Source organism: Delphinapterus leucas, chromosome 20, assembly GCF_059928025.1.
Source record: "Delphinapterus leucas isolate spDelLeu-1000000601 "Yukka" chromosome 20, BTC_Dleu_Yukka2, whole genome shotgun sequence".
NCBI lineage: Eukaryota > Metazoa > Chordata > Mammalia > Artiodactyla > Monodontidae > Delphinapterus > Delphinapterus leucas.
In genome coordinates, this window is record NC_143148.1 from 11,209,567 (window position 1) to 11,234,636 (window position 25,070).

The 25,070-nt window shown below is 55.2% G+C and overlaps 1 protein-coding gene and 1 pseudogene across 1 annotated transcript; one reads left to right on the forward strand and one right to left on the reverse strand.

The window, feature by feature from the left end:
- The first annotated feature begins 317 nt into the window (after positions 1–317).
- Positions 318–19,630, forward strand: SMG9 (SMG9 nonsense mediated mRNA decay factor). Its single transcript, XM_022585478.3, has 14 exons — positions 318–579; positions 3,233–3,388; positions 5,624–5,698; positions 5,787–6,051; positions 6,129–6,226; positions 7,729–7,841; positions 10,036–10,147; positions 13,197–13,292; positions 13,695–13,780; positions 16,440–16,546; positions 17,266–17,373; positions 17,543–17,671; positions 17,961–18,105; positions 19,114–19,630. The coding sequence occupies exons 2-14, from the start codon at positions 3,239–3,241 to the stop codon at positions 19,190–19,192; spliced, it is 1,563 nt and encodes a 520-aa protein (XP_022441186.1). The 5' UTR covers positions 318–579; positions 3,233–3,238; the 3' UTR covers positions 19,193–19,630.
- A 2,041-nt stretch (positions 19,631–21,671) lies between these two features.
- On the reverse strand, positions 21,672–23,878 carry LOC111180523 (interferon-inducible GTPase 5-like; annotated as a pseudogene).
- Between the last annotated feature and the right edge of the window lie 1,192 nt (positions 23,879–25,070).

The following is a 25,070-nucleotide window of genomic DNA, read 5'->3' on the forward strand; positions in this document are numbered from 1 at the left end:
CAGCCCGGGACACTTAAAATTCTTTCCTGCCGTCCCACCCCACCGCGTCCTGCCAACACCACAGCTGAAGCGGTACTCGAACCCAAAGCCTCCGGCGTCCCCACCCCGCCCCGCTTCCCCAGCTTCTCTGAAAGCCCACGTACGCCCCCTGCGATGAGCACGCGTACTGAAGCGGAGTCGCCGCGCACTCCCAACTGCCCTCTGCAACCCGCCGGCTTGCTGAAGCCAACCACCTACATCAACGCATGCTCAGCCCGGCGCTCACGCTCGATTCTCGCGCGCCCAGCCTGCGGCGCATGCGCAGGGCCGGCAGCCCGCGAGACGTGATCTCGGTTCGGCCCCGCGAGATCTTCTCGACTTCTTCCTCCCTCGGACCGGCCTACCTTCGGTGCCGCTTCCGGGATGCCCCCACCGGTTCTGGGTTGACCGGTACCCGTTCTCTCCCGCCACGCTCCCGGGTTCCCAGACTCCATTTACAGGCCGGTGGCTTGCAGTGGAACCTCCCCGTCCCCACCCCACCCCCGTCTCGGAGAGCGCGCGCCCCCTTACGCCCTGGGAACCAATCAGCAGCCGCCTTAGGTAAGTGGCCCGCGTGCCTGCGCTAGGCTGGCGCCTCGGCGGGGGGCGGGGCACGGGGCGTGTTTCGGGGCCCGGCTCCTCCTTGACCGCTAACTGGTCTTCCGGACGCCTGGCGGTTCTGCGTAACTAAGTTCGGAGTCAAAGCAACGCATTAAAAAGCGCGTTGCCGGGAGTGGGGTGGGCAGGAGACAGATAATGTGTATATTGGAAAAATTTCAGTTCTGGGAGACCATTTATAATGAGGGCCTGTAAACTGGCGGTAAAGTACTGCGAAATCCGTCCAATAACGTGCAGAGCCTTGGGGACACTCGTAGAGGGCCTACAAACGGATTTTTAAACAGTGGAGAGGTCCTCCAAATTCCTCTAAATGTAGTGTAAATAGAAACTTAAGTTCTGGGATTCCCTATAGGAGGCCTGTTAACAGGTGCCTAATTATGCTGAAGTCCCCTGAATAAAACACAGACTCAAGTTCCAGGGGAGACCCCGTATAAGAGGCTGTACATATACATGTAATTGCTGGAGAGTCCTGTAGAAAAATAGTGTGAATAGACCCAAGTTCTGGGGTGGGAGTGCTCCATTAGACCATAAATACGGAGTTAGGAATTGGGAGCCTCCCCAAATAACTTGCAAATAGATTCTGGGTGATCCCCCAAGAGGAGCATGTTAAGAGATGCTTAAGTACTGAGGAAGCCCCCCCAAAGAATTTGTAATAGGGGAATTTGTAATTGTAGTTCTGGGAGGTCACCTTAAGAGTCCTGTAAATAAACACAAATAGACTGGCTTTATACTTTTGGGGGGGGGATCCCCAGAGGAGCCTGGAAACTATTGGGAGTCCCCAAAATGCTTGTAGGTGAACTCTTAAATTCTGGGGAGCTTGCCATAGGGGCTGTAGAGTAAACTCAGATACTGTGAAAGTTCTCAGAATAACATGCATGGGAAGAAGATCCTCATGGGTTATGTAAACAGATACTTTAGTGGTGGAGCAGAATCCCTATTGAGGCAAGAAAACAGACAATTAAGTGCAGGGGAGGCCTCCAGGGTAAAGTGTAAACAGAACCTTAATTGCAAGGCGGGGAAGAGTCTTGATTTCTGAGGAGGCTGTCCTTCAGGGGACTGTAAACAGTCACTTAAGTGCTGAATCAGTTTGCATAAGCATCTGTAAACTGGCCTTGCCCTCCTTTGTCTCAGAAGGCAGTCTTCCACCTAGTTTGTGGCTAGGGGAGAGGTCAAGTAGAGCAGTGGGAGAGGAGCTAGACAAGCCCCTACCTGGGCAAAATTACTCCTGCATCCTGTAAACAGATACTTCCGTTCTGGGGAAAGAGTCTTACACAAGGACCTCTTAATGTCACTGTACTGGGGGGGGGAGGTGGAGGGATTCATAGAATGATTTGAAGGCACTTCAGAGCTAAGCAAAGGTCAGCAAACTTTTTCTGTAAAGGTCCAGAGAATAATTACTTTAGACTCTGCAGCCCATAGTATCTGTCTCAGCTACTCACCTCTGCCATTGTATCAAGAAGGCAGCCATAGACAACTTGTAAATTGATGGATGTGGCTGTATTCCAATAAAACTTTATTTCCGAAAACAGAAGGCAGACCAGATATGGACCCGTGAGCTATAGCAGTTGGCCTCGGAGTCCTGCAAACAGACATACTCAAGAGACGTCCCTGGAATGAAGTGTAAACAGCTGGGGAAACTCTCTAGGGGCCTATAGGCAGCTAAGTTAAATGATAGAGAGTGGGTTATATAGCTAGCCATACATTGTATAATGTCTTAGATGTGAGACATATAATGACGTATAATGACCCTGGTGAGGGACATATAATGTCCCTGGTGAGGCCTTGGAGTGTGAGGGATGGCAGACCATCAGTAATGGAAGGTGAACACACTGAAAGTAGAGGGACACCTGGTGAAAATAGGTCCTTGAATACAGGTGCCCCACCCCCACATGTGCCAGTATTGGGTCATCAAAAGGGTAGTTGTGGGACTGGGGGTCATGTTACAGATTTGTATGGAAATGCTTTGCTGCACTTTGGGAAAGAGTATGTCCCATTTTTATGTGACCTTCCCCCATGTGTTAGTATTTATGTTGAGAAAAGTGATTAACAGTTGGGAATAGTTTTGGCTACAAGAGATAGAAGGGGATTTGTTTGTCACTGCATCCAGAGATAGGCAATCTAAGGTTAATAGGGAGTCCCCGAACCTTGTGTTTTGTCTCTTATGCCTTCCTCCCATTAAGATGCCTCACAGACCTTAATGGCTGCTTGAGCTCCAGCCTCCACACCCGCATTCCTTTCAGCTAGTAGGAGGAAGGGACAAAAGGCAGGTGCCAGTGTCTGTGAAGAAAAGTTTCTGAACGCTGCCAAAACACACTTCTGGTGTCATACCGTTGGCCAGAAAGAGCTTAGTCACATGGCCGCAGCTAACTGCAGACTAGGCTGAGAAGTGTATTCTGGATAGCCAGGTATCCAGCTCAGAACTGAGGGTTTTATTTCTTTGGAAGTAGTGAAGAATGGCTATTGAGATCCTGCTGGCAGTCACTGCCACAGCCACAGAGCTCTCTTGAAAGGAAGTGCCTTCTTATGGTCCAGGGTAAGCCAGATAGAGTGGGGAGAGACTTTTTTCATCCTGGAATCAACCTCTTTCTACCCATAGGTGACCATGTCTGAGTCTGGGCACAGTCAGCCTGGGCTCTATGGGGTAGACAGGCGGCGGCGGTGGAAGGAGCCAGGCCCTGGCGGCCCCCAGAATCTCTCCGGGCCTGGTGGTCGGGAGAGGGACTACACTGCACCTTGGGACAGAGAGAGACGGGTGAGTGTCTGGGCCCAAGGGCAGCATTCATGTGTCCACTCATTCCACCAATGTTTATTGAGCACCAGCTAGGCACCGGGCCCTCATCTAGATGCTGGGGATATAACTGTGGACAAAACGGACTGCGCTCAGAGTGATAAAGGGGCTGTCTTAGATGAAGCAGTCAGAGAAGGCCTCTCTGAACAGCTGACTTTTGAGCAGAGACCTGAAGGAGGCAAGGGGACAAGTCCTGACAGAATCTGAGTGAAGAGCATTCAAAACAGAAAGAACAGCAAATGCAAAGGCCCTGAGGCCTTTATCTGGTGTGTTCAAGGAGTAGCCAGGAGGCCAGCGTGGCTGCAGTGGATGAAGAAGGGGAAGCGATAGAAGATGAGATCAGAGAGGAAACTGGGGCCAGATCATATGGGACCTGATAGGCCTTGGAAAGAACTTTGGATTTCACTGCCTGGAATTGGCATTGGAGTTTGAGCTGAGAGGTGCCAGAAGCCCCTGTTTTCCAGAGTTGTGTCATAATAGCAGCCTTTTTTGTTTATTGAGCAGTGTGCAGTGTGCTGGTGCTCCACAGAGTGCTTTCCATCCTTTGGGTCTTGCAGAGCTCCTGCAGCTCTCCCATGAAGTAGAGCCTATGATAGACGCAGTTTTCACTAATGAGGAAATGAGTCTCAGAGGGGAAGGGACCTACCCAAAGTCACAGGTCAATAAGCTTTGGGGCCAGGACTTGAACCCGAATCCAAGTGAGCCTCAGGCACAGCACCACTGTGTCTGCTGTAGAGTGTCCTGGACCGGGAATCGGGAGTCGGGAGCTTCGTTGTGGGCCCGGTCCAGCCTTGCTCCTCTCCTGTGTGTAGGTGACTCACTGCCACAGCCTGCCCCCCGGGTTCTTTCTCCAGGGCCCTGCCCGCCTCTAAGGGCTGTTTATTGGCGGGGGTGGGGGGAGTGGAAGAAGATAATGGTTGGGACAGTTTCTGAGCCATAAAACTGCAAAAAACATGAAGGAAATTTATTCACAGTGAGCTTGGCTCTTACTTACTCCTTCCCTTGGGCCACAGCATAAGTGACAACACGCAGTCTCTCCTCCTTCCACACACATCTTTCTGGGGAATGTTACCATCTTCCTGCACCTTCAGCTGCAGTCCCTGAACAAGCAACTCCCAGATGTCTTGTCTTTGACCCTGGCAGCCTCCCAACTGGCCAATGGACTCCTCATGTCCTCCATGTCTCCTGCTGACCTCAGCGTCTTCCTGCCAATTCTCTTCCTCCCGCTACTAGTGACAGCCCATCAGGTCTCATCCTGGTCACCCCCACGCCCATCGGGCACCAGTGCTGTACATGGTGCCTCCTGACTGTATCTCCTATCCATCCTCATCTCTTCACCCTCACCTGTTCTTTGCAAAGCACGTTCATATCCTTTGGTTTGTCCTTCGTCATAGGCCAGTGAGTGAGCAGGATTTAAATAAGTATCCTCAATATGTAGGTGAAGAAACAGACCTACTGAAGGATCAGGACTCTCCCAGGGTTACTCAGGGTACCACAGAAGGAACAGGATTCAAACTCAGGTCTCTCCCCTTTCTTAGGCAGGTGGGGGTGAGACAGAAGAGGCATGAAGAGGGTAAGGCACGGGAATCAGTCCGCTGACTTGGCTAGCCCGGGTGGGGCTGGGGAGCGGAGGTTGGGACAGCAGGGCTGTCAGGATAGCAGCTCTAGATACTGTGCACCTGCCACGTGCCCAGTGCTCTGTGGACGGTTTGTGAGTCCTGTCTACTTTCAGCCTCTTAACAGTCCTGTGAGGAAGGAATTCCTATCCCCATTCGCCAGATGAGCAAACAGGCCTAAGTAAGGGTGGTTCCTTATCCGTGTTCACACAACCAACAAAAGCCAAGGCCAAGTTCAAATGCAGATGTCTCTCGCTCCAAAGCCCCAGCGCCTTCTGCCTGGGCTTGTCTAGCAAAGGCAGCTGAGTGGAGCGGCTGGCAGCGTGGTTCTGGAACCTGGCTGTCTGGCTTCAAGGCCTGGCTCCACTGCTTAATTGGCTGTGTGGCCTTGGGCAAGCCAGTTAACCTCTCTGGATCTCAGTTTTTTCATTTGAAAAATGGAGATAAAGGTATCTCTCACAGGGCTGTTGGTAGGATTGGAGGAGTTTATGTCTGAAGGCGTTTAGAATGGTTCTTGACACTTAGAGGGGTGTCCAGGGAGCTAGGGGAGCCACTCCTGAGTAACTGCCCTCCCTCACCACAGGATGGCAGCGAAGAGACAAGCACGGCGGTCATGCAGAAAACCCCCATCATCCTCTCAAAGCCTCCAGCAGAGCGGGTGAGTGGGGAAGACGCTTTGGAAGGGGCGGCTGGGAGCAGTTAGGGCAAGGATCTCTCCACTGACCGGAACCTTCTCACGCCCGTAGTCAAAGCAGCCACCGACTCCAACGGCCCCTGCCGCCCCGCCTGCCCCAGCCCCTCTTGAGAAGCCCATTGTCCTCATGAAGCCACGGGAGGAGGGGAAAGGGCCTGCGGCCACAGCGAGTGCCTCCACCCCCGAGGGCACTGCCCCACCACCCCCTGCAGCCCCTGCGCCACCCAAGGGGGAGAAGGAGGGGCAGAGACCCACACAGCCTGTGTACCAGATCCAGAACCGGGGCATGGGGACTGCCGCGCCGGCAGCCATGGACCGTGAGTTGGGGCCGGGCGGGATCTGGTTGGGAGCCGGAACCCCCTCGCACAGACCCTCAGCACGCTCTTGTCTGCAGCTGTCGTGGGCCAGGCCAAACTGCTACCCCCAGAGCGCATGAAGCACAGCATCAAGTTGGTGGATGACCAGATGAATTGGTGCGACAGTGCCATTGAGGTACTGGGGGGCCAGGGCTCTCTCCCTGCTCGACCTCCTCTGGGTCCCACACCCTCACCTCCTCCCCACCCCCCACCTCCTTGGCAGGCAACACCAGACTAGACAGCTTTCGGGCCATGGCAGCAGTGAGAGAATGGATCAGAAAGTTCTCACCTAGCTGGGCCGAATTTCAGTGGCTTACACTAGCTCAGCTGTGCTGGTTGTTAAAATGCTGAAATACTTTGATACTGGTTGGCAAAGAGGGACCCATTACCACCGCAGAGGCCCTGGGATCTCCTGCCCGCTCTCGCACGCAGCAGGGCAGCCTCCTGGGCCTGCCCCAGTCCTCCTCATGATTGGTCAAGACCCATGCAGTACCAGTGTGAACTGGTTTGAATGTTAGCCCCCGGAGGTTCCGCCTCCATCCCAACAGCCCTCACTGTAGTCCACACCTCACACCTCTGGACCATCATATCTACTTCCAGTGTCCCAGTCTTCATTTCCCCCCGTCCTGTTTTTTCCCTCCCAGGCTTGTCACATTACTCAGATTCTCCCAGGTATGCTCCCTCTCCTCCTCCAACAGCTTGGATTTACTAACAACATACCAGGCCCATCTGTTACCACTCTCATGTTGATATCAACTGGGAAGCTTTAAAAAAAAAAAAAGAGCCGCTGTCCAGGCCCTGCTATAGAGCGCTTACCCACAAATCCCCAAACGTGGATCGTATAACTGAGGAACTGATTTGTAGTTTTGTTTAATTTTAATTAATTTAAATTTAAGTAGCCACATGTGGTCAGTGTCTACCATATTGAACTGGGCTAGCCCTCGATATTCTGCTTTAGTGGGTCTAGGGTTCAGCCCAGGATTAGAGGGGTTTTTTTTAGAGCTCTCCAGATGATTCTGAGGTGCAGCAGCCACATTGAGGACATGACTGTTTTCCTTGAGGAGTGGCTCTTATGCCCCCTGGTGGTGAAAATCAGCAGAGCTGGCAGCCCAGAGGTGAAGGTCTCAGGATTCTGTAGGACTCTTAAATCCCACAGACAGAGCCAGGATGGGCTGGTCTCCCCTTCCTGCTTACTGCTGCCTTTATCATGCTTTCCCATGTTTTCCCAACCTGCCTGAAGCCCAAAGCCTCCCAGGAGTCTGCTCCAGTGGCCCTCAGTTACCCAGTCCTGGCTTCTTCCACCCATCCTTTTGTTCCTATGCCTCTCCCCTTCTCCCCAAAATCAGGCGCCCCTTTTCCTCTGTGCTCCAGCCACTCTGACTTCCTAGTACCTTCTTGACCAGCGAGGCTCTTTTCTGCTTTGGAGCTCTCACAAATGCTGTTCTTTGTGCCCAGGACGTTCCATATACCCCCCGTCCCCCGCCCTTTGCCCAGCTGAGGGGATTTGGAGCACAAACGTTTTTCTTTATCTCTGAGAAGGTAGGTGGGCAAGCCATGGAAGTCTTTAGGGCCCCTTCCTCACTCCCACTCCATCAGCCGACAGAGTTTCGAGGGTCTCATTCCTGCCTCTTCCCACAGTACCTGTTGGATCAGACTGATGTCTTGGTGGTTGGTGTCCTGGGCCTCCAGGGGACAGGCAAGTCCATGGTTATGTCGTTGTTGTCAGCCAACACTCCTGAGGAGGACCAGAGGTGAGGGGGACGTTGGGTCTGCAAGGGAGGTGGCACCCACCTAGGTCAGGGAAGGGTGGGCCTGGATATTGCAAGTGGTGTTTGGTGTTCCCCTACCTTGACCTCAATGTCTCTGTCAGACGAGGATGATGACCAGTCTGGACCAAACTTTCGTGTAGCTCCAAGGACACCAATCCTGTACCTCCCTCCCTCCCTTCCTTCCTCGTTCCAGCAAATGGTACAGGACCAGCCAGGAGCTGGCATGGCGTATCCATTAAGTCTTTGGATTTAGGTTCACCCCAGTCTCAGCCCTGCCGCTCACCAGCTGGCTGGTCTTGGGCAGGTCCCTTCACCTCCTGGTATCTCACTTTCTCATCTGTAAAGTGTGTTTTTGGAGGATGAGACAAGATCGGGAAGGCAAAAGTTAACAAGAACTTGGCACAGAGCGAGTGCTCACAGGATGTGGCTGATGTGGCCTGGGACAAGAGACCTGGGTGAAGGGCGTGGGTTCTAGACCAGCCTCAGTCCTGCCTTGCTGAGTAAGGACAGGGTATGATTGTGAAGGTAAAGGAGGGAGTCCTTTGGGGGAGGAGGGAGCTTGAGCACTAGAGCCCCAAACTGAGGGCAGGGAAGGAAAGAGGGAAAGGCAGGGATTGGGGAGTAAGGTAGGGAACACAGACAGTCTAATTAGGGAAGAATCAAGATGGGGGGTGAGCAGGGGTTGTGGCCACTTAGGGTTATCTTAAAGCGTAAGAGTTTGGTTTTTATAAAGTCGGTGATGTCACCCTGGACACCATGGATGGGCCTCGGGGGTCCATGAACCCCCGAATGGTATATGCAGGATTCTACACACATTTACAGTCAGGCTTCTCTTCTAGGGAAAGTGTCCATAGTTCCCACCAGCTCTCAGAGGGGCCTGAGGGAAACCCGGAACAGGTTAAGAACCCCTGTGGTGAGAACATACATCACCAGACCCCGAGCTGCAGTGCCCCGCCTCCCAGGTCGGCTCCGTCCCCACTCTTCTCTGCTCACTCATGACTTCAGCTCAACTGGGCTCCGCTCTGGCACAGCTGCAGCTCTCTTGGCTGGCATCCTTTCCATCTCAGCTTCCACCCCCAACTAGCAAAACTTCCCTGTGGCTGTCAGCTCAGATACTTGAGCTAGAATCCTGTCGGCCTAATGTGTCCTTCTGAGGCAGGTCCGCCTGTGACATGGCAGACGTTGGTACCAACTCTTGTCATCAGGTCTCATAAGTTTTACCTCCTAATTATCTTGAGAATTCATCTGCTCCTCTCCTCCATGCCCATCTCCTGGTCCAGGCCACTGCCATCTCCCCTGGAGGAGGCCAGGAGCCTCCTAACTGGTCTCCCTGCTTCAGTTCAACAAATATTTATTGGGTGTTTACCACGGGCTAGGCCCTGTCCTGGGTGCTGGGGCTACAGCAGTAAACAAAAGTGGCAAAAATCTCTGTCCCCGTGGGGCTTGCATTTTAATGGGGAGCTAGTAAACAAGCACATTAGAAGATGATCATCAAACAGGAAGGGGCTATAGGGAGGTGGCTGGGGCCAGGTTACTGTGCAAATCAGCTGGTCAAGGGGCCGTTTGAGAACAAGCAGACGCTGAGGAGGGGCAGCAGGGAAAGCGCTCCAGTCAGGGCAAGAACTGGGAGCCTGGCTGCCCCGTACCCTCTCACCATGGGGTGGAGAGTATTCAGTGCTGTGTGTCCCATACCTGGCACATGGCAGGTACACTTGATAATTAATAGCTAGCTATTTTATATCGTCGTGTATCAGGCACTCTTTTAAGCGCTTTATGTATATTAACCTCACAGTCACTCTGAGAGATTGAGACTATTGTTGTCCCCGTTTTACAGACGAGGAAACCGAGGAGAAAGAGATTAAGGAACTTACTCAAAGCCACACAGCCAGGAAGAGGCAGAGCTGGGGTTTGAATCCCAGCAGTGCAGCAGAGTCCTTGCTCTTAAACACCTCAGTCTATTGATTTTGTGAAGACTTAACAGGTCTGCCTATGGGCAGGGGTAGGGATGAAGTCATGTGATATAAAACACAGCCCCCAGGCAGCAGGGGCCATGAATGGAAGGCTTCGCGGGCAGGCGGGGAATCACATCTCACGGGCTCACTCACAGGGCCACACTCCGGAGGCGGCAAAGGCCAAGGACCTGACCTCTAATGCCCCCACCTGCTCCTTTCCACAGAGCCTATGTCTTCCGGGCCCAGAGCGCCGAAATGAAGGAACGAGGGGGCAACCAGACCAGTGGCATTGACTTCTTTATTACCCAGGAGCGGATCGTTTTCCTGGACACGCAGGTGCTGACCCCCACTCAGCCCACCCTGCTGCGTGCAGCACTCAGCTTCATCCCCAAATGTGTTTAAGCCAGAACCTTGCTTGGATTCCATGGGGCTTCGGCCAAGCCACGGACATGCTAGTGCCTTTGGGCAGGTTGTGTCTCTTTTTGGCCCTTAGTCTCCTCTTGTCAGATTTCACCCCCTCTCCACTCCCATCCATCGTGTACACAGGAGCCTAAAGAATCTTATAGCATAGCAGTTGGAAGTGTGGGCCCTGGAGTCAGTCTACAGCCAGAGCTGGCCTTTAAGTAAGTTTTAACCCCCCCACCTCCATTTTTTCATCTGTAAATGGGGGTGATAGTTTTCTCAGCTTCATAGGAGGGTTGCAGGGAGTCAGTGGAACAGTCCAGGCAGAGTGCTGGGCACGGGATGGTGCGTGGCGAGCCTCCAGGCGCCTCACTGTCACAAGAGCTGGCCTGTCCTGCATTACCTGGCAGCTTTCCTCAGCTTCTCCAAGATCCCTGTTCCTTAGCTAGGCAGCCGGGGCCCGTGCGGCTCGCCTGTCAGACTCCCTGGACTCCCCTCTCTGATGTAGACACCGGTCCCACCACACACACCTCCAGGCCTTGCCATAGTCTCGCTCCTGAGCTCTGCGACCTTGGCCAAGTTGTTTAACGTTTCCACTCCTTGGTTTTCTTAAGTGGGAAGAACAACATTACCTCCCTCGTGGGGTTTCTGTGAGGTGTCAGTGAATTAACACAGGTAAAGTCCTGGCATGAAGTGGGTTCTCAGTACTCTTGGCTGTCAGCGTCGTCGCCATTAGAACATTCTCTCTCCCCTTGCTTTGTTGCTTGGCTATTGCCTTCTCCTCCCTGAAGACTCCGCAGGGGCATTGCCTCCTCCCGGAAGCCTCCCCCTCCTCTGAGCGCCCACCGGTGCCCATGTGCACCCATATGCACCTCCCAGCGCAGCACGTGGCTTACCACAATCTGGTTCTGGCATTCTGTGCCCGCTCCTATCCTGTCTGCAGCTCCTCAGGGAGAGGCCTGGCCCACAGCTGATGCTCAATGAATGTTAGTGGAACAAAGTTCTGGCCACCGTACACGTTGATGGGTGGAAAACCTTCCATAAATGTGGTGTGAGACCTGTGTGCCAGGCCCTGTGACAGGATCACCAAGACCTTGTGCCGAGCTGAACCAGCTGCGGGCTGGTCCGGGGCCCCCATGGGGCAGAGCAGAAGTTAGAACAAGACAGAATGGAAGGGACTTCCCTGGTGGTGCAGTGGTTAAGAATCTGCCTGCCAGTGCAGGGGACAGAGGTTTGAGCCCCAGTCCAGGAAGATCCCACATGCCGTGGAGCAACTAAGCCCGTGTGCCACAACTACTGAGCCTGCGCTCTATAGCCCTCGAGCCACAACTACTGAGCCCATGTGCCACAACTACTGAACCTGTGCTCTAGAGCCCGCGAGCCACAACTACTGAAGCCCGTGCACCTAGAGCCCATGCTTCACAAGGAAGCCACCACAACGAGAAGCCCGCGCACCACAAGGAAGAGTAGCCCCCGCTCGCCGCAACTAGAGAAAGCCCACGAGCAGCAATGAAGACCCAATGCAGCAAGCAAACAAGCAAGCAATAAATGAATGAATGAATGAATGAATGAAAAAAGAATGGAACACTGCAGTGTTTGGGGTTTTAGAAAGTGAGCCATTGGATTGACGAAAGAGGAAAGAGGAAAGCCTCTCCTTTTTTTTTTTTTTTTTTTTTTTTTTTTTTTTTTTTTTTGTGGTATGCGAGCCTCTCACTGCCACGGCCTCTCCCGTTGCGGAGCAACAGGCTCCGGACGCGCAGGCTCAGCGGCCATGGCTCAGGGGCCCAGCCGCTCCGCGGCATGTGGGATCTTCCCAGACCGGGGCACGAACCCGTGTCCCCTGCATCGGCAGGCGGACTCCCAACCACTGCGCCACCAGGGAAGCCCCAAGCCTCTTTCTTAAAGTTAATTCCATGCAGGGCAGGAAGAAGTAGACAGATGATCCACTAATTTAGCCTCTTGTATTTTTAGTGGGATGTTCCTTTAAGAAAAGGTGATGAGCTCACAGATGACTCTTGTACACCCACTGATGCAGTTCTTTGTTTGTTTTGGCTGTGTTGGGTCTTAGTTGCTTCGTGCTGGGTTTCTCTAGTTGCAGCGAGTAGGGGCTACTCTTCGTTGCGGTGCGTGGGCCTTTCATTGCGGTGGCTTCTCGTTGTGGAGCATGGGCTCTAGGCGTGTAGGCTTCAGTAGTTGCAGCACTCAGGCTCAGTAGTTGTGGCACACGGGCTTAGTGGCTCCACGGTATGTGGGATCTTCCCAGACCAGGGCTCAAACCCGTGTCCCCTGTACTGGCAGGCGGATTCTTAACAACTGTGCCACCAGGGAAGCCCTGATGCAGCCTTTTAAATCCTCACTAGTCTTCATATTAATCAGTGTTATTTGACCTGAGTGATTATCCTAGTGAAGTTTTGAAAGCATTTGATACTTTTTTTTTCTTTTTTGCGGTACACGGGCCTCTCACTGTTGTGGCCTCTCCCATTGCGGAGCACGGGCTCCGGACGCGCAGACTCAGCGGCCGTGGCTCACGGGCCTAGCCGTTCCGCAGCACGTGGGATCCTCCCGGACCAGGGCACGAACCCCTGTCCCCTGCATCAGCAGGTGGACTCTCAACCACTGCGCCACCAGGGAAGGCCTGACAGCATTTGAAACAACAAAATAAGGGTGTCGCAGGGACATGATTCATTCAAGTGGATGTTCGATTTTCCGGCACTAGGAGTGCTCTTCTGGGGCACGGAGCACTTAGGAGCAGTGGGGACTTGTGAGAGGGCTGGGGAAAGTGTGTCGGCTTTGAAACTCTTTTTATGTCACCCCTCCTCTCACTGACTAGTTGTTTCCTAATTAGAAACTGCCCGTGTATCTGACATTATTTTGTCCTGAGAGGTGATGTATCTGCAGTCATCGGGTGGAACTTGGGTGGCCGTGTCCCCTGGGATCCTGACCCGCGGCCCTTCCCTGACACCTTGCTGCCTTCCTGCTCCAGCCCATCCTGAGCCCCTCCATCTTGGACCACCTCATCAACAACGACCGCAAGCTGCCTCCAGAGTACAGCCTGCCCCACACCTACGTGGAGATGCAGGTGAGGGGGCCGAGCCAGGCCTGGTGGTCCAGGATGGAGCGCTAGTGGATACGGGTTAGGCTAGTTTCTGCTTCATAAGAGCCCTGGGTACCCCAGAGCTGGAGGGAGAGGACGGCACCAAGAGTCAGACCCGACTCAGCCCCTGGCTCTGCCTCTCGGAAAAATCATCCCCCCTTCAAGCCTCCGTATCCGCCTGTGTAAAAAGGGTCTGATCATTGCCACCTGGCCCACTTTAGGGATGGCCTGGAAGGGAGGTGCCAGTGCAATCTGGGCGCATAGTAGGTGCTTATAGGCTCAGAGGCGCTTTTGCCCTGCGGCCCCCTCAGCTGAGTCCTGAGATCAGGGACCTCAGCCTGGGCTGAGGGGACCTTCAACTCTGTCGTCCCTTCCTGCCCCCCTCAGTCACTCCAGATCGCTGCCTTCCTCTTCACGGTCTGCCACGTGGTGATTGTCGTCCAGGACTGGTTCACGGACCTCAGCCTGTACAGGTGAGGCGCTGTCGGGAGCGGAGCCAGGCTAGGGACGGGGGCCCCGAGACTCAGCCACTTGCCCAGCTCTCACCACTTCCGCACGGCAGCCACAGGGACCCTTTGAAAACGTGAGCTGGAGAGGATCACTGCCACCTACTCCTCTCTCAGCACACATACACACTTACCACACTCCACGGACTGTGCACATCACTCAGAGTAAAATTCAGAGTCCTCGCCACGCATGGCTAACAGAGTTCTACGTGATGTGGTCCCAGTCACCGCCCCGACCTCCCCCAGCACTTGCCTCACTCCTTCCATCAGAGGTGTGGTGGCCCCACGGCTGTCCCTCGTGGCGCTTAGGACCTCTGCACGCCTCATCTCTCGGCTGGAAACACTCTCCCCGCGGCTGCCAGGCCCCTCCCTCATGTCCTTCACATCCCCCTGAGGCCTCCCTAACGTGCTAACTGCCTCTCCTGTGACTCTCCCGCTCTTACCCTGCTGTGTTCTCCTTCACTGCACGTATCACTCCCTGACAGCATGGTGTGGACCTTTTTATGGCCTTGTCTCCCTCGTTAGAATGTAAGCCCCAGTGGCTCACACAGTGCCTGGCACAAGGTGGATATTTAACAAGTTTGTTGAATAAATAGCACGCTGAGGAACTGCTCCTTAGAGCCTCGTGGTCCATCTCCAGGCGTAGGTGCCATTCCCGCGGGTCCCTGGTGGGCAGGGAAGGGAGGGAGTCAGGATCTGGCAGGAGTACTGCCTGAAGCAGCTGGAGGTTCCAGAAATGCCCCCAGATAGGACTGGCTCCGATCCTCTTGGCCTCAGGCCCCAGGAGGTAGCTGTGGGGAGGCCAGCAGCCCTGGGCATGGGGCCCAGACAGACAGATGGAAGGAACGGGAGCTTGTGGGGAGGGGAGAGCCGAGCTGAAGGAAGCAGATGTCTCCGGAGTCAGGCAGCCCTGTGTTTGAATCCCAGTACTTGTTAGGCGAGCGGTTGCTTTTTCCACACTTCCTCATAGGCAAACGGTGTCCTGCAGATGAAGTGAGTTAAAGAATGTAAAGCATTCAGCACAGCACCTGGTGCCTAGTAAGCAGTAGATTAAGTGGGAGCTTAAGGTTTGTGTTAGTAACTCTGGGGATGGGTGGGAGCTGAGGGTCTGGCCCACAGTAAAAAAACAAGCTGCTGGGGGAGCCGGCTGTTGTGACCAGATCTAAGTGACTTAATTCTGAAACACCCCCTCCTACCACCATCGTCTGTTGGAATTCATTCAAAAGACAAATATATTGGACATTTACATAGGCTGGTCTCTGTCCTGGGCTCTGGGGATACAGGTGTGAACAAACAGGTAACACAGGCTGCCCTGTGGAGTTCACATTGTGGTGGGGTGTGGCCTCAGGCTGGCCCTTGCAGAGCCTCGGTTTTAAGCCAGAGTCTACAGGTGGCCTCCCCAGAGCAGGTGAATCCCTGGAAATTGTGGATACCATATTTGTGGCCCGATTTAGGGACGGCCTGTAAGGGAGGTGCCAGCGCAATCTGGGCACATAGTAGGTGCTTATAGGCTCAGAGGCCCTTTTGCCCTGCGGCCCCCTCAGCTGAGTCCTGAGATCAGGGACCCCAGGCCGGTCTGAGGGAAACTTCAACTCTGTTGTCCCTTCCTGCCCCCCTCAGTCACTCCAGATTTCTTTGTGTACGTGTCCGTACGAGAAGAAGGGCCATAGTTTATCAGATCCCGTTAGCCCTTATCTCAGGTTTATTTTATTTACTTTTATATATACTTCTATATATTTGGAAGAATTACTTTAAAATAGCATAAACTGAAAACTTATATCCATACAAAAACCTGCACAGCTTTATTCGTAATTGCCAAAACCGGGCGCAGCCAAGATGTCCTTTGGTAGATAAACGGATAAATAAGTTGTGGTACATCCACACGATGGAATATTATTCATTGTTAAAAAGAGATGCACTGTCATGCCATGGAAGACAATGGAGGAGCCTCAAATGGAGATTATTAAGTGAAAGAAGCCGATTTGAAATGGCTTCATACTGTATGATTCCAACTCTGTGACCTTCTGGAAAAGGCAAAACTATGGAGACCAGTAAAAATATCAGTGGCTGCCAGGGTTGGGAGGGGGAGGGAGGGGTGAACAGGTGGAGCAGAGAGGATTTTTAGGGCCCTGAAGCTACTCGTGTGATACAAGTGGTGGATTTATGTGGTTTTTGTCAAAACCCATAGAACATACACCACCAGGAGGGAACCCTAATGTAAGCCATGGACGTCGGGTGGCAACGGTGTGTGTCACTGGAGGATCATCGGGATGTTGCCAAGCGGGAAGGCTGTGTGTTGGGGGGGGGGGATCCGTGGGAATTCTCTTTGCTTTCCACTCAGTTTTGCTATGAACTTAAAACTCCTCTAAAAAGTAAAGTATTTTTCTTGATGGCATAAACTCGTTAAAAAAATACATACGTGTTGACATGGGTCCATGGATCAGTGTCTGAGAGGGTTGTCTCTGGGTTCCCTAAAACTGTGTGAGGAATATGGTGTGTATGTGGCATTTTTCTGAGTGTGGCTGTAGCTTTAATCAGATCCGTGAAGGGAGCCCCCTCCTTCCCCAGGCTGTGGGATATGGGGGGGCCGGAGGCAGAGCACCAACCTGTCACCGCAAACCCCAAGGTTCCTCCAGACAGCAGAGATGGTGAAGCCCTCCACCCCGTCCCCCAGCCATGAGTCCAGCAGCTCGTCAGGCTCCGATGAAGGCACTGAGTACTACCCACACCTGGGTGAGAGGCATTCCGGGGGCTGCACTGGTGGGCAGGGGAGAGTGGGGGGTGGAAACCGGGAGTACTCTGGGGAGGGGGCGCTGGGAGGAGCACCTGTGGGGGTTGTGAGGAGAGTCAAAAAGGATTAGCTGCCACTTCCTCTGAGGGGCCCCCTGGCCACCAGGGCGTGACCCCCGAGTCCAGCTCTGGCCCCTCGATCCGAATGGGAGCCCCTTGGGGGCAGGACCCTAGTCTGCCTGTTTCTGGGTCCATGGCATGGGGCTCAGGGAGTGAGTGTGGCGTCGGCCCCAGTGGCGCCACGCACCCTGTTCACCCTGCTTGGGCCCCTACTCGTGCATCCTTGGTCCGCTCTGTCCTTGCCCTGCGCTCTGACGCACTGCTCCTCTGCAAAGATCCGGCTCGTTTATGACACCCCAGGCAGGGTCTTCCCTGCTTCCTCCACCTGGCCCAGCCCCTGGTCTTTCTGCCAGGCTCCTGGGCAGGTGGGCGTCAGACTGGCGACTTCCTGAGGGCAGAAACCAGCTCTGACTCATTTCTCTGGGTCCCCAGCGCTGCCCAGCACAGGGCCTGGTACTAAAGGGAAGTTACTTATTATGTAAATACAAGTGATCTGAGCTCAGGGGCAGGGCCGGTCTTTGGTGTGAGAAGGGGAGTCCGATGGCGAGTGGCAGTGGCGAGCGCGAGCACCACGGGAGCTCGGCCTCTCCTCCCACCCGCAGTCTTCCTGCAGAACAAAGCTCGCCGGGAGGACTTCTGCCCTCGGAAGCTGCGGCAGATGCACCTGGTGATCGACCAGCTCATGGCCCACTCCCACCTGCGGTACAAGGGTGAGGGCCCCCAGCCACCCCCAAGCTGGCCAGCGGCCTTCTGGCTCCCAATCCAGTCCCAAAGCCCCGGCCCCCAGACCCGTCCCCTGACCCCCGCTTGACCATCCCGCGCATACCTCCCCCGGCCCTGCAGCACTGTGCCTGCAGCCTCACGGGTTCCCTCCGCCAGGTACGCTGTCCATGTTACAGTGCAACGTCTTCCCTGGGCTCCCACCCGACTTCCTGGACTGCGAGGTCAATCTGTTCCTGATGCCCTTCATGGACAGCGAGGCAGAGAGTGAAACCCCCCCAAGAGCAGGTGCGTTCCGCCTCGAGGGCATCTGGTCCGTAGGGAGACACGGGCTGCCCCGGCCTGGGGGTGACAGGGACCCGCCCTGGTCTGAGGGGAGACGCAAGCCTGTCCCTAAGGTGCTCAGACCCTTCCTTCCGTAGGAGCATGTTTCCGAGTCACGGAAGGACGGGGGGACCTGGGCCGGGGCTGGACTCAGAGGCGCTCCTGGCAGGCCAGGATTCTGTTGACGGGGAGGAAGGGCCTCTCTCGGCGGGCTGTCCCCCTTCCCCTTCCCTCCTAACTTCTGACTTTCCAGGACCCAGTTCCAGCCCCCTCTTCTCCCTGCTCCCTGGATACCGAGGCCACCCCAGCTTCCAGTCCTTGGTGAGCAAGCTCCGAAGCCAAGTGATGTCCATGGCCCGGCCGCAGCTGTCACACACGATCCTCACCGAGAAGAACTGGTAAGAGCGCTCGGCAGAGGAGTCAGTGTGAGGGCCCCACCTCGACCGTGTTGAGGGTCTCGGAGGTCTCTCCACACCTCAGCTTCCCTTCCTGGAGCACTGATGAGTGCCACCATCTTGTTGCTGTTGCATGTGATTTTGAATCCCAATCAGCCGGGAGGGTGTAGATCTTGTCACCAGTTTTACTAGTGGGGAGGTTCAGGCTCAGAGAAGGAAGTGTCACGTAGCAAGGTCATGCACTGTGGTTGGGTGTCACTTGACTGCAAGGAGTAGGGCCAGTGAGCCCAGTCAAGTTTAAAGATTTATTCTGAGGCCCTGAGTGCAGAGAGCATAGCTGCACCGGAGAGGAAAGCGGAAAGCTGTCGGGAACCACAGGAGCCGCGTTCTCCAGCCCCCCCCCCCCACTAGCCCCTTCCACTGGGAGCCCCTGCCTCTGGCTTTCTCCACCTTCCTTCACAAAGCCCTGCGCTGCCTCCCCAGCCCCGACTCTACGTGGCTCTCTATGCCCAGAGCCCACAGCAGTGCTGCCACAGACCCGGGGCTGCCTCATCTCATTTTCCAGAGAAACAGAAACTTGAGAAGTAGCTGCAGCTTGGCTCCCCTGGGTCTGTCTGCAGTCGGCTGTGGGCAGAAGGGGCAGGGAGTGCAGACACAGCAGGAAGCCACTCTGGAGCTCTGTTTCTCTCTTTGGTCTAAACCAGGGCCCAGCGGGGAGGGGAGAATTTGGGAGGTGGGAGGGTTACGCAGCTGCTAGACATTTCTGATCATCACAAGACTCTGGAGGGCTATAGAGATAGACGCCTACCCACAAAGGCCAGCACTGAGTGGAGCCGGAAGCAGTTTGGGCCCAGGGGTGGGCGCTCGAGGACTTCACCTTCGCTTCCCCTGGGGGAGGTGAGGGGATCAGGCCACCTAGCATCGGCGTTGGCATCTTCCCTGCATCCCAGGCGTTACGGTCATGCGGGGGCCACAGCCAGGGCAGCTCTGACTGTTGACCTCCCCTCACAGGTTCCACTACGCCGCCCGGATCTGGGACGGGGTGAAAAAGTCCTCTGCCCTGGCCGAGTACAGCCGCCTGCTGGCCTGAGGCCAAGGGGAGGAATGTCTCGCAGAGAACCCCCTTCCGGGCCCCCAGTGGATGGCGAGGGGCACCCACGTCCTCTCCCCGCGGGGCGGAGAGCGGCAGCAGGCCTGATGGACAAGGGACCGTGACTCCCTCACCCGGAGACACGAGGTGTCCAGGGCCGGTCCCCCATCCTCAAGGGAGCGTTGTTCAGGGGGTGACTTTGAGATCCCGCCCCCAGCCTGGACGAGGTAGCCCATCATCAGCTCCCACAGGGACAGGCGGCGGGAGGAGCCTGAGTGGTCACCAGGAAGCCCAGGCTCCGTGTCGGCCTCCCTCTGCAGGGACAGGAGCAGCAGGTCCCTCTGCCCTGACTCCAGGCCCCTGCCTGGAAGGTGAGGCAGGGTCTGGGAGCTCTTTATTGGGGCGGATCTGGTGGCTGGAATAAAAACAGTCACGCAAGCCTGTTCTGGCGCTCATCTTCTTCCCCCTCCCCAGCGTGCTGTCCTGGGAATCCCCCTGTTCTGGGTCCCAGCCCTTGGGGGCAGGTTAGCCATGGCCTCCCATTGGAGCCTGAATGAACTTCCCGTGGGCACATCCACTGTAGGTCAGAGAGTTGCCAGGGGTGGTTAAAGACCAGTCTTTGCTACGGAGGAAGCCTCTAGAAAGGGGTATTCTATTTCCTGGGGTGATATCAAGCCTCCCGTCTCTGTGTGCCATGGAGAGGAAGGTACAGGGCCCTCGTTTTCTGCTCACTTGAAGACGGTGCCTTCCCTTTGGTGAAATGCCTAGTTAAATGCAATGCCTAACTCAATTCGTTAAAAAAATAGAACACGTCCTTAGTTAAATACAATTAGTCAATATAGTATACCGTCACTCGGTATCCACAAGGGATTGGTTCCAGGACCCCCCGTAGATACCAAAATCCTTAGATGCTCAAGTCCCGTATATTAAACAGTACAGTATTTGCATGTAACCTACGCACATCCTTCCATCTACTGTAAGTCATCTTCTAGACTAGTTAAAAAACCTAATCCATGGGCTTCCCTGGTGGCGCAGTGGTTGAGAGTCCGCCTGCCGATGCAGGGGACGCGGGTTCGTGCCCCGGTCCGGGAAGATCCCACATGCCGCGGAGCGGCTGGGCCCGTGAGCCACGGCCGCTGAGCCTGCGCGTCCGGAGCCTGTGCTCCGTAACGGGAGAGGGGACACGACAGTGAGAGGCCCGCGTACCGCAAAAACAAACAAACAAAAAAGCCTAATCCACCAGTCAGTGCTGTGTAAATAGTTGTAAATACAACGTAAACGGTATGTAGATAGTTGCCAGCACTTGGAAAAGTCAAGCTTTACTTTTTGGAGCTTTCTGGAATTTTTTTTTCAAATATTTTCAATCCAAGGTTGGTTGAATCCACGGATGTGGAACCCTCGGATACAGAGGGCCAACTGTACTTCCCCTTAGTCAAAACAGGTTCTACCCTTGTTCAAATACTCATATGTTATCCTTACACATGATGTTACCCTTACACATGGTGGCTTCCTTCCTCTCTAAACCTCAACTGCTCTTGCTGAGAAATGGTCCCTCCCTTTAATCCAGAACCTACCCTCAATTAAATACACCATACAGTTCAATGTAGTACCTATCCTCACCTGCTCAGTTAAATATGGTACATCATCCTAGTTTAGTGTTTCCCAAAGTATGTCTCCAGATTGGTCTGTTCACCACAACCTAATCCCAAACTAGTCCTGGCCCTCAAATCATACCACTCCACCCTTCAGTAAAGCAGTTGGTTCCAGTTCAACCAGCTGATCTGGTCTGTCCACCACCCCCCATGCCACTTTGGTCTCCCTGGCTTCCCCCTGCCCTCTGACATACCCTGTATACAGTCCTGGTGTCCAGGTCATGGGAATCCCGCGGTCTTTTGAGAAAAAAAGCACAGCTGAAGAGGGTAGAGTAGGGGTCAGTAAAGAAAGCAGTCAGGCCAGAGAAGGTCTGGCCAGAAGTGGGGAGTCTGCAGACCCTAGGTCTGGGAGGTACGAGGCCCAGGGCAGGCTCTGGCCCTGCCACCACTGGCTGAGACCTTAGGCGGGAACCTCCCTTCGTGACCCCCCAGGCCCTTGAGAGCTGTTCACTGCCCTCTTATGGAAATGCTTCCGCGGCCTTTGCCGCCGTGCCCGATCTGCGGGGACACCTTTCTGGCCGCTGTCTCCAGCCTGACAGCTGGCTCTTCTCTGCCTTAGCAGAACTTAGCACTCCCGTGTGCCGTTCCCTCCCCTTGCTTCCCAGGGGAGTGCTGGTTGGTGTGTGGGTTCACCAGAGTAGGGAAGGTGGGGGCAATGCCAGCGAGAGTGTGAGACCCAGAGCACAGAAGCACGAGAGCACACGGGCGCAGTCCAGGAGAGTTGCTGCTGAGTTTCTTCCTTCCCGTCCCCCAGTGCCACCCAGCCTGGGCACAGATGGAGCCTGCGTGCTCCCAGCCCCTCACTGCCACCTCCAGCTGGCCCGGGCTCAGGGCTGGGATCCTTGACTGGATTTATCTGGGAGCTTGTGTTCGGGGTTGTCGAGGGAGGCCTCAACCAGCACGCTCTAGGTGTCCGCATCCAGGGAGGTGCGGAGCATCGGTAAACAGTGGCGAAGGAGAGTCCGCAGGCGGCCAGGGAGCCCAGGATGGGCACGTTGAGGGGCTCCTGGCTGAACGCCGAGGCATCCCCAGAGGCCTGGCCCAGCAGTTCCGCCACCAGCGCCTCGGTGGTCTTGGTCTTCGGGCCCTGTAGCGCTTCCAGGATCTTGTGCACGGGCCGGCCCATCTGCTCCGCCAGCCTGACGAGGGAGTCCTCGTCCAAGCTGAAGCTGCGGCGGTAGCCCTCCAGGGAGCGGGTGAGCGTGTGTGTGTACAGGTCACAGGCCACTTCCGGCACGCCCGGCACGGGACTCGGGTTGGCCCCGCAGGCCACCATGGCCACCAGCCAGATGTGCTGCCGTAGCGAGGCCGCCTTCTGCTCCAGCATGGGCTTGGAGACGTTGGGCAGGGCCACCAGGAACGCGTGCCGCTTGTGGCTCTCTAGGCCCCTCACCATCGACTCCTCCAGCAGGCGGAAGGCGTACTTGCCCAACTCAAACATGGACAGCAGGAAGACCTTGGGGTCCTTGAGGCTCTCCGCTGCAGGAGACAAAAGCACTTTCAGTGGGTTTCCGCGCCAAGCCGACCCAGCTGTCCTGAGAGCTGCCTGGGTGCAAGCTGGGTCTACACAGCATGTGGCTTAAGACCGTCAGCCCTGGAGCTAGGCTGCCTGAGTTCAGATCCCAGCCTCGCTCCCTACGCCCTGTGTGGCATCTGGCTAGTTACCAGACCTCTCTGGGCTTTCCTGTACTTACCTGTAAAACCAAGGGATGCTTGTAACCCACCTCCTAGGGATGGCATGGTGGTGAACTGAGCTGGTGAAAGTGGTTCGTGGCCGCTGGTGAGCCCTCAAGGAACAGCTGCCGGCCGCGACGCGTTGCCAGCGTCCGCATGGGCACGGGCGGATAGCATTTGCACTGCTCTAACTTGGCCAATACATAAGCCAGTACCTACCCTTTTTTTTCCTTAATGCAAGTGACTGGTCTCCATCACAGGTGACTGAAATGGCAGCTGTAAGCAGCATTTCACCATGGGGGCCATGTGACCATGGGCGACCCCTCACCCCACTGTGGGCCTCGGTGGGAAGATGAAGGGGAAGGGGGAGGCAAGCCCTCAAGAATCCAGCCCCCCCAAAATAAATAAAAACTAAAAATTAAAAAAATAAATAAGGAAATAGATAGGAATTTCCTGGCAGTCCTGCGGTTAGGACTCTGTGCTTTCACTGCCAAGGGCCCGGGTTCAATCCCTGGTTGGGGAATTAAGATCCCACAAGACGCTCGGCCAAAAAAAAAACAGAGAATCCAGCCCTCCAGAGCCTGCCCCTCACCCTCCAGCCGCTGCACACAGTCGTCCCGAGGCTGGATGAGCACCCTCTCCTCCGAGAAGGAGCTGGGGTGGCGGCTGCATGAGGCGGCGATGTCCACATCCACCTTGGAGTGGATGCAGTAGAAGCGCTCGCCCCGCCGCCCCGGGTCTCAAGGGCCAGCTGGGCATGGTCGGCGGAGAAGCTCTCCAACGTAATGATGAGGAAGAAGTCGTACCGGCCCAGCAGCGCCCGCTGGAGGTGTTTGTCAGCCCGGAAGGCGTGTGCGCCTATGCCCAGCAGGTCCCAGATGACGATGTTGGGGTACTTGGGATGCGGGTATGGCGTGGGGTCCACGGTCATTTCCACCATGCCCGTGCAGGCCGAGGTGGGGGTCCTCGCCCCCCCAGCCCCTGGATGGCGTTGACAAAGGTCGACTTGCCTGAGCCCGTTCCCCCGGTAACACCAATGTCCAGCCCGACGTTCTCCAGAGGATGAAGCCTAGATTGTAACGTGGCAGCTACTGCTGGCAGGTCCCCCGCCGCCTCCAGAGCCCTGGTGCCCTGCGAGAGCTCCAGTATCTTGGACTGGCTGAGGCATGATTGGAAGACTTTGCTTGCCATGGGCTGCCTGACCCCCAGCTCTCCGTCTTCGGGACTTGATGACCTTGGACAGGACAGGTAAGGGAGTATTTTCACTCTGAGTTGCCCTCTCTTCTCTACATCCCTCAGCTTGCCTGAAGTATTTGCGGCATCACCAGTAATAGCACTGAGAGTGTTACAAGATGCCAGGCCCGGTGCTAAGTGCTTTATTTAAGTTCGCATTTATTCATCACCACCAGTTTCTCCTCCTGGAGTATCTCATCAAATCCTCAAAACAGCCAGAAAAGATTCCCTCCCTTCCTCTCCACATTTGGCACTGAGACGACAGATCACTTGCCCAAGGCCTCCAGCTGATTCCTGGGGATATTGGGAATGGGGCTGAAGTCTTTTGGTCCTGGAATTCAAAGTCTTAAATTTGGGGGGGCATTTACCATGCACCAGGCACTGGGATCAACCATAAAGGGCAGTGATTAAGAGCTGGAATCTTCATCATTGCTGGTAATCATAGATCAGGTTTATTTGATGTTTACTCTGGGCCAGCCACTGTTCTAACCATATACATGATTTCATCAAGTGCCCATTCTACAGAGCAGAAAACTGAGGCTCAGGGAGATAAAGGTCCCTTGCTAAATGTCTTACAGCCTGCACCAGAACCAGGATATGGGCCAGCTCCCTCTGATCCTTTTTCCATACAACACCCCCCCCCCCAAATCTTTGCACAGCTAAGCCCTCGCTACACGCCAAGACCTCTTTGGGTGCTGCATTTCCAGCACTAGCAGAACAGACGGGTCTAGTGCATTTGTGGAAACATTACTCATCCTTGTTGCCTGGCTCCCGAGTATGTGCATGTGCTCGGGAGCCACAGGGCACACCTAGGCAAGCCCCGTCCTGCCTCTAGGCCTCCGAGGCCTCACCGGTGTGATGGACGGGGCAGCCACGTTTACATCCTGGGATTGCGTGACGGCATCTAATCCCAGCCATGCCAGGGACTTGTGGGGTGACATGGGGCAAGCCATATCCCCTCTGGAGCCTTTATTTTCCCCTCTGTGACAGGGGGTGGTGCCAGTTTCCTCACCTGTGGAGTGGAGAGATGACTCCTCCGAGCCCTCCCAGCTCTGCTGTTCTAGGAAGACTCGGGGTCTTACTGCCGGCGAGGTTCAGGAAGAGGCCAGCTTGGGAAGGGCTTGGAACATCGGGCTGGGCTTGATCTTTATCTGTGGGTAGCCATGGAAGGGTTCTGAGCAGGGAAGGGAGGGGTCCGAGGTGGACCTTAGAAAGAGCCCCCCTGGGAATACCCTGACGGTCCAGCGGTTAGGACTCCACGCTTTCACTGCCGAGGGCCTGGTTGGGGAACTAAGATCCTGCAAGCCATGTGGCGTGGC

Excerpts from the sequence above, each read along its gene's own strand:
- SMG9 (XM_022585478.3), top strand. The coding sequence starts at position 3,239 with ATGTCTGAGTCTGGGCACAGTCAGCCTGGGCTCTATGGGGTAGACAGG. Across the intron at positions 3,389-5,623 it reads CTTGGGACAGAGAGAGACGG|GATGGCAGCGAAGAGACAAG; the intron begins GTGAGTGTCTGG and ends CCCTCACCACAG. Across the intron at positions 7,842-10,035 it reads ACTCCTGAGGAGGACCAGAG|AGCCTATGTCTTCCGGGCCC; the intron begins GTGAGGGGGACG and ends TCCTTTCCACAG.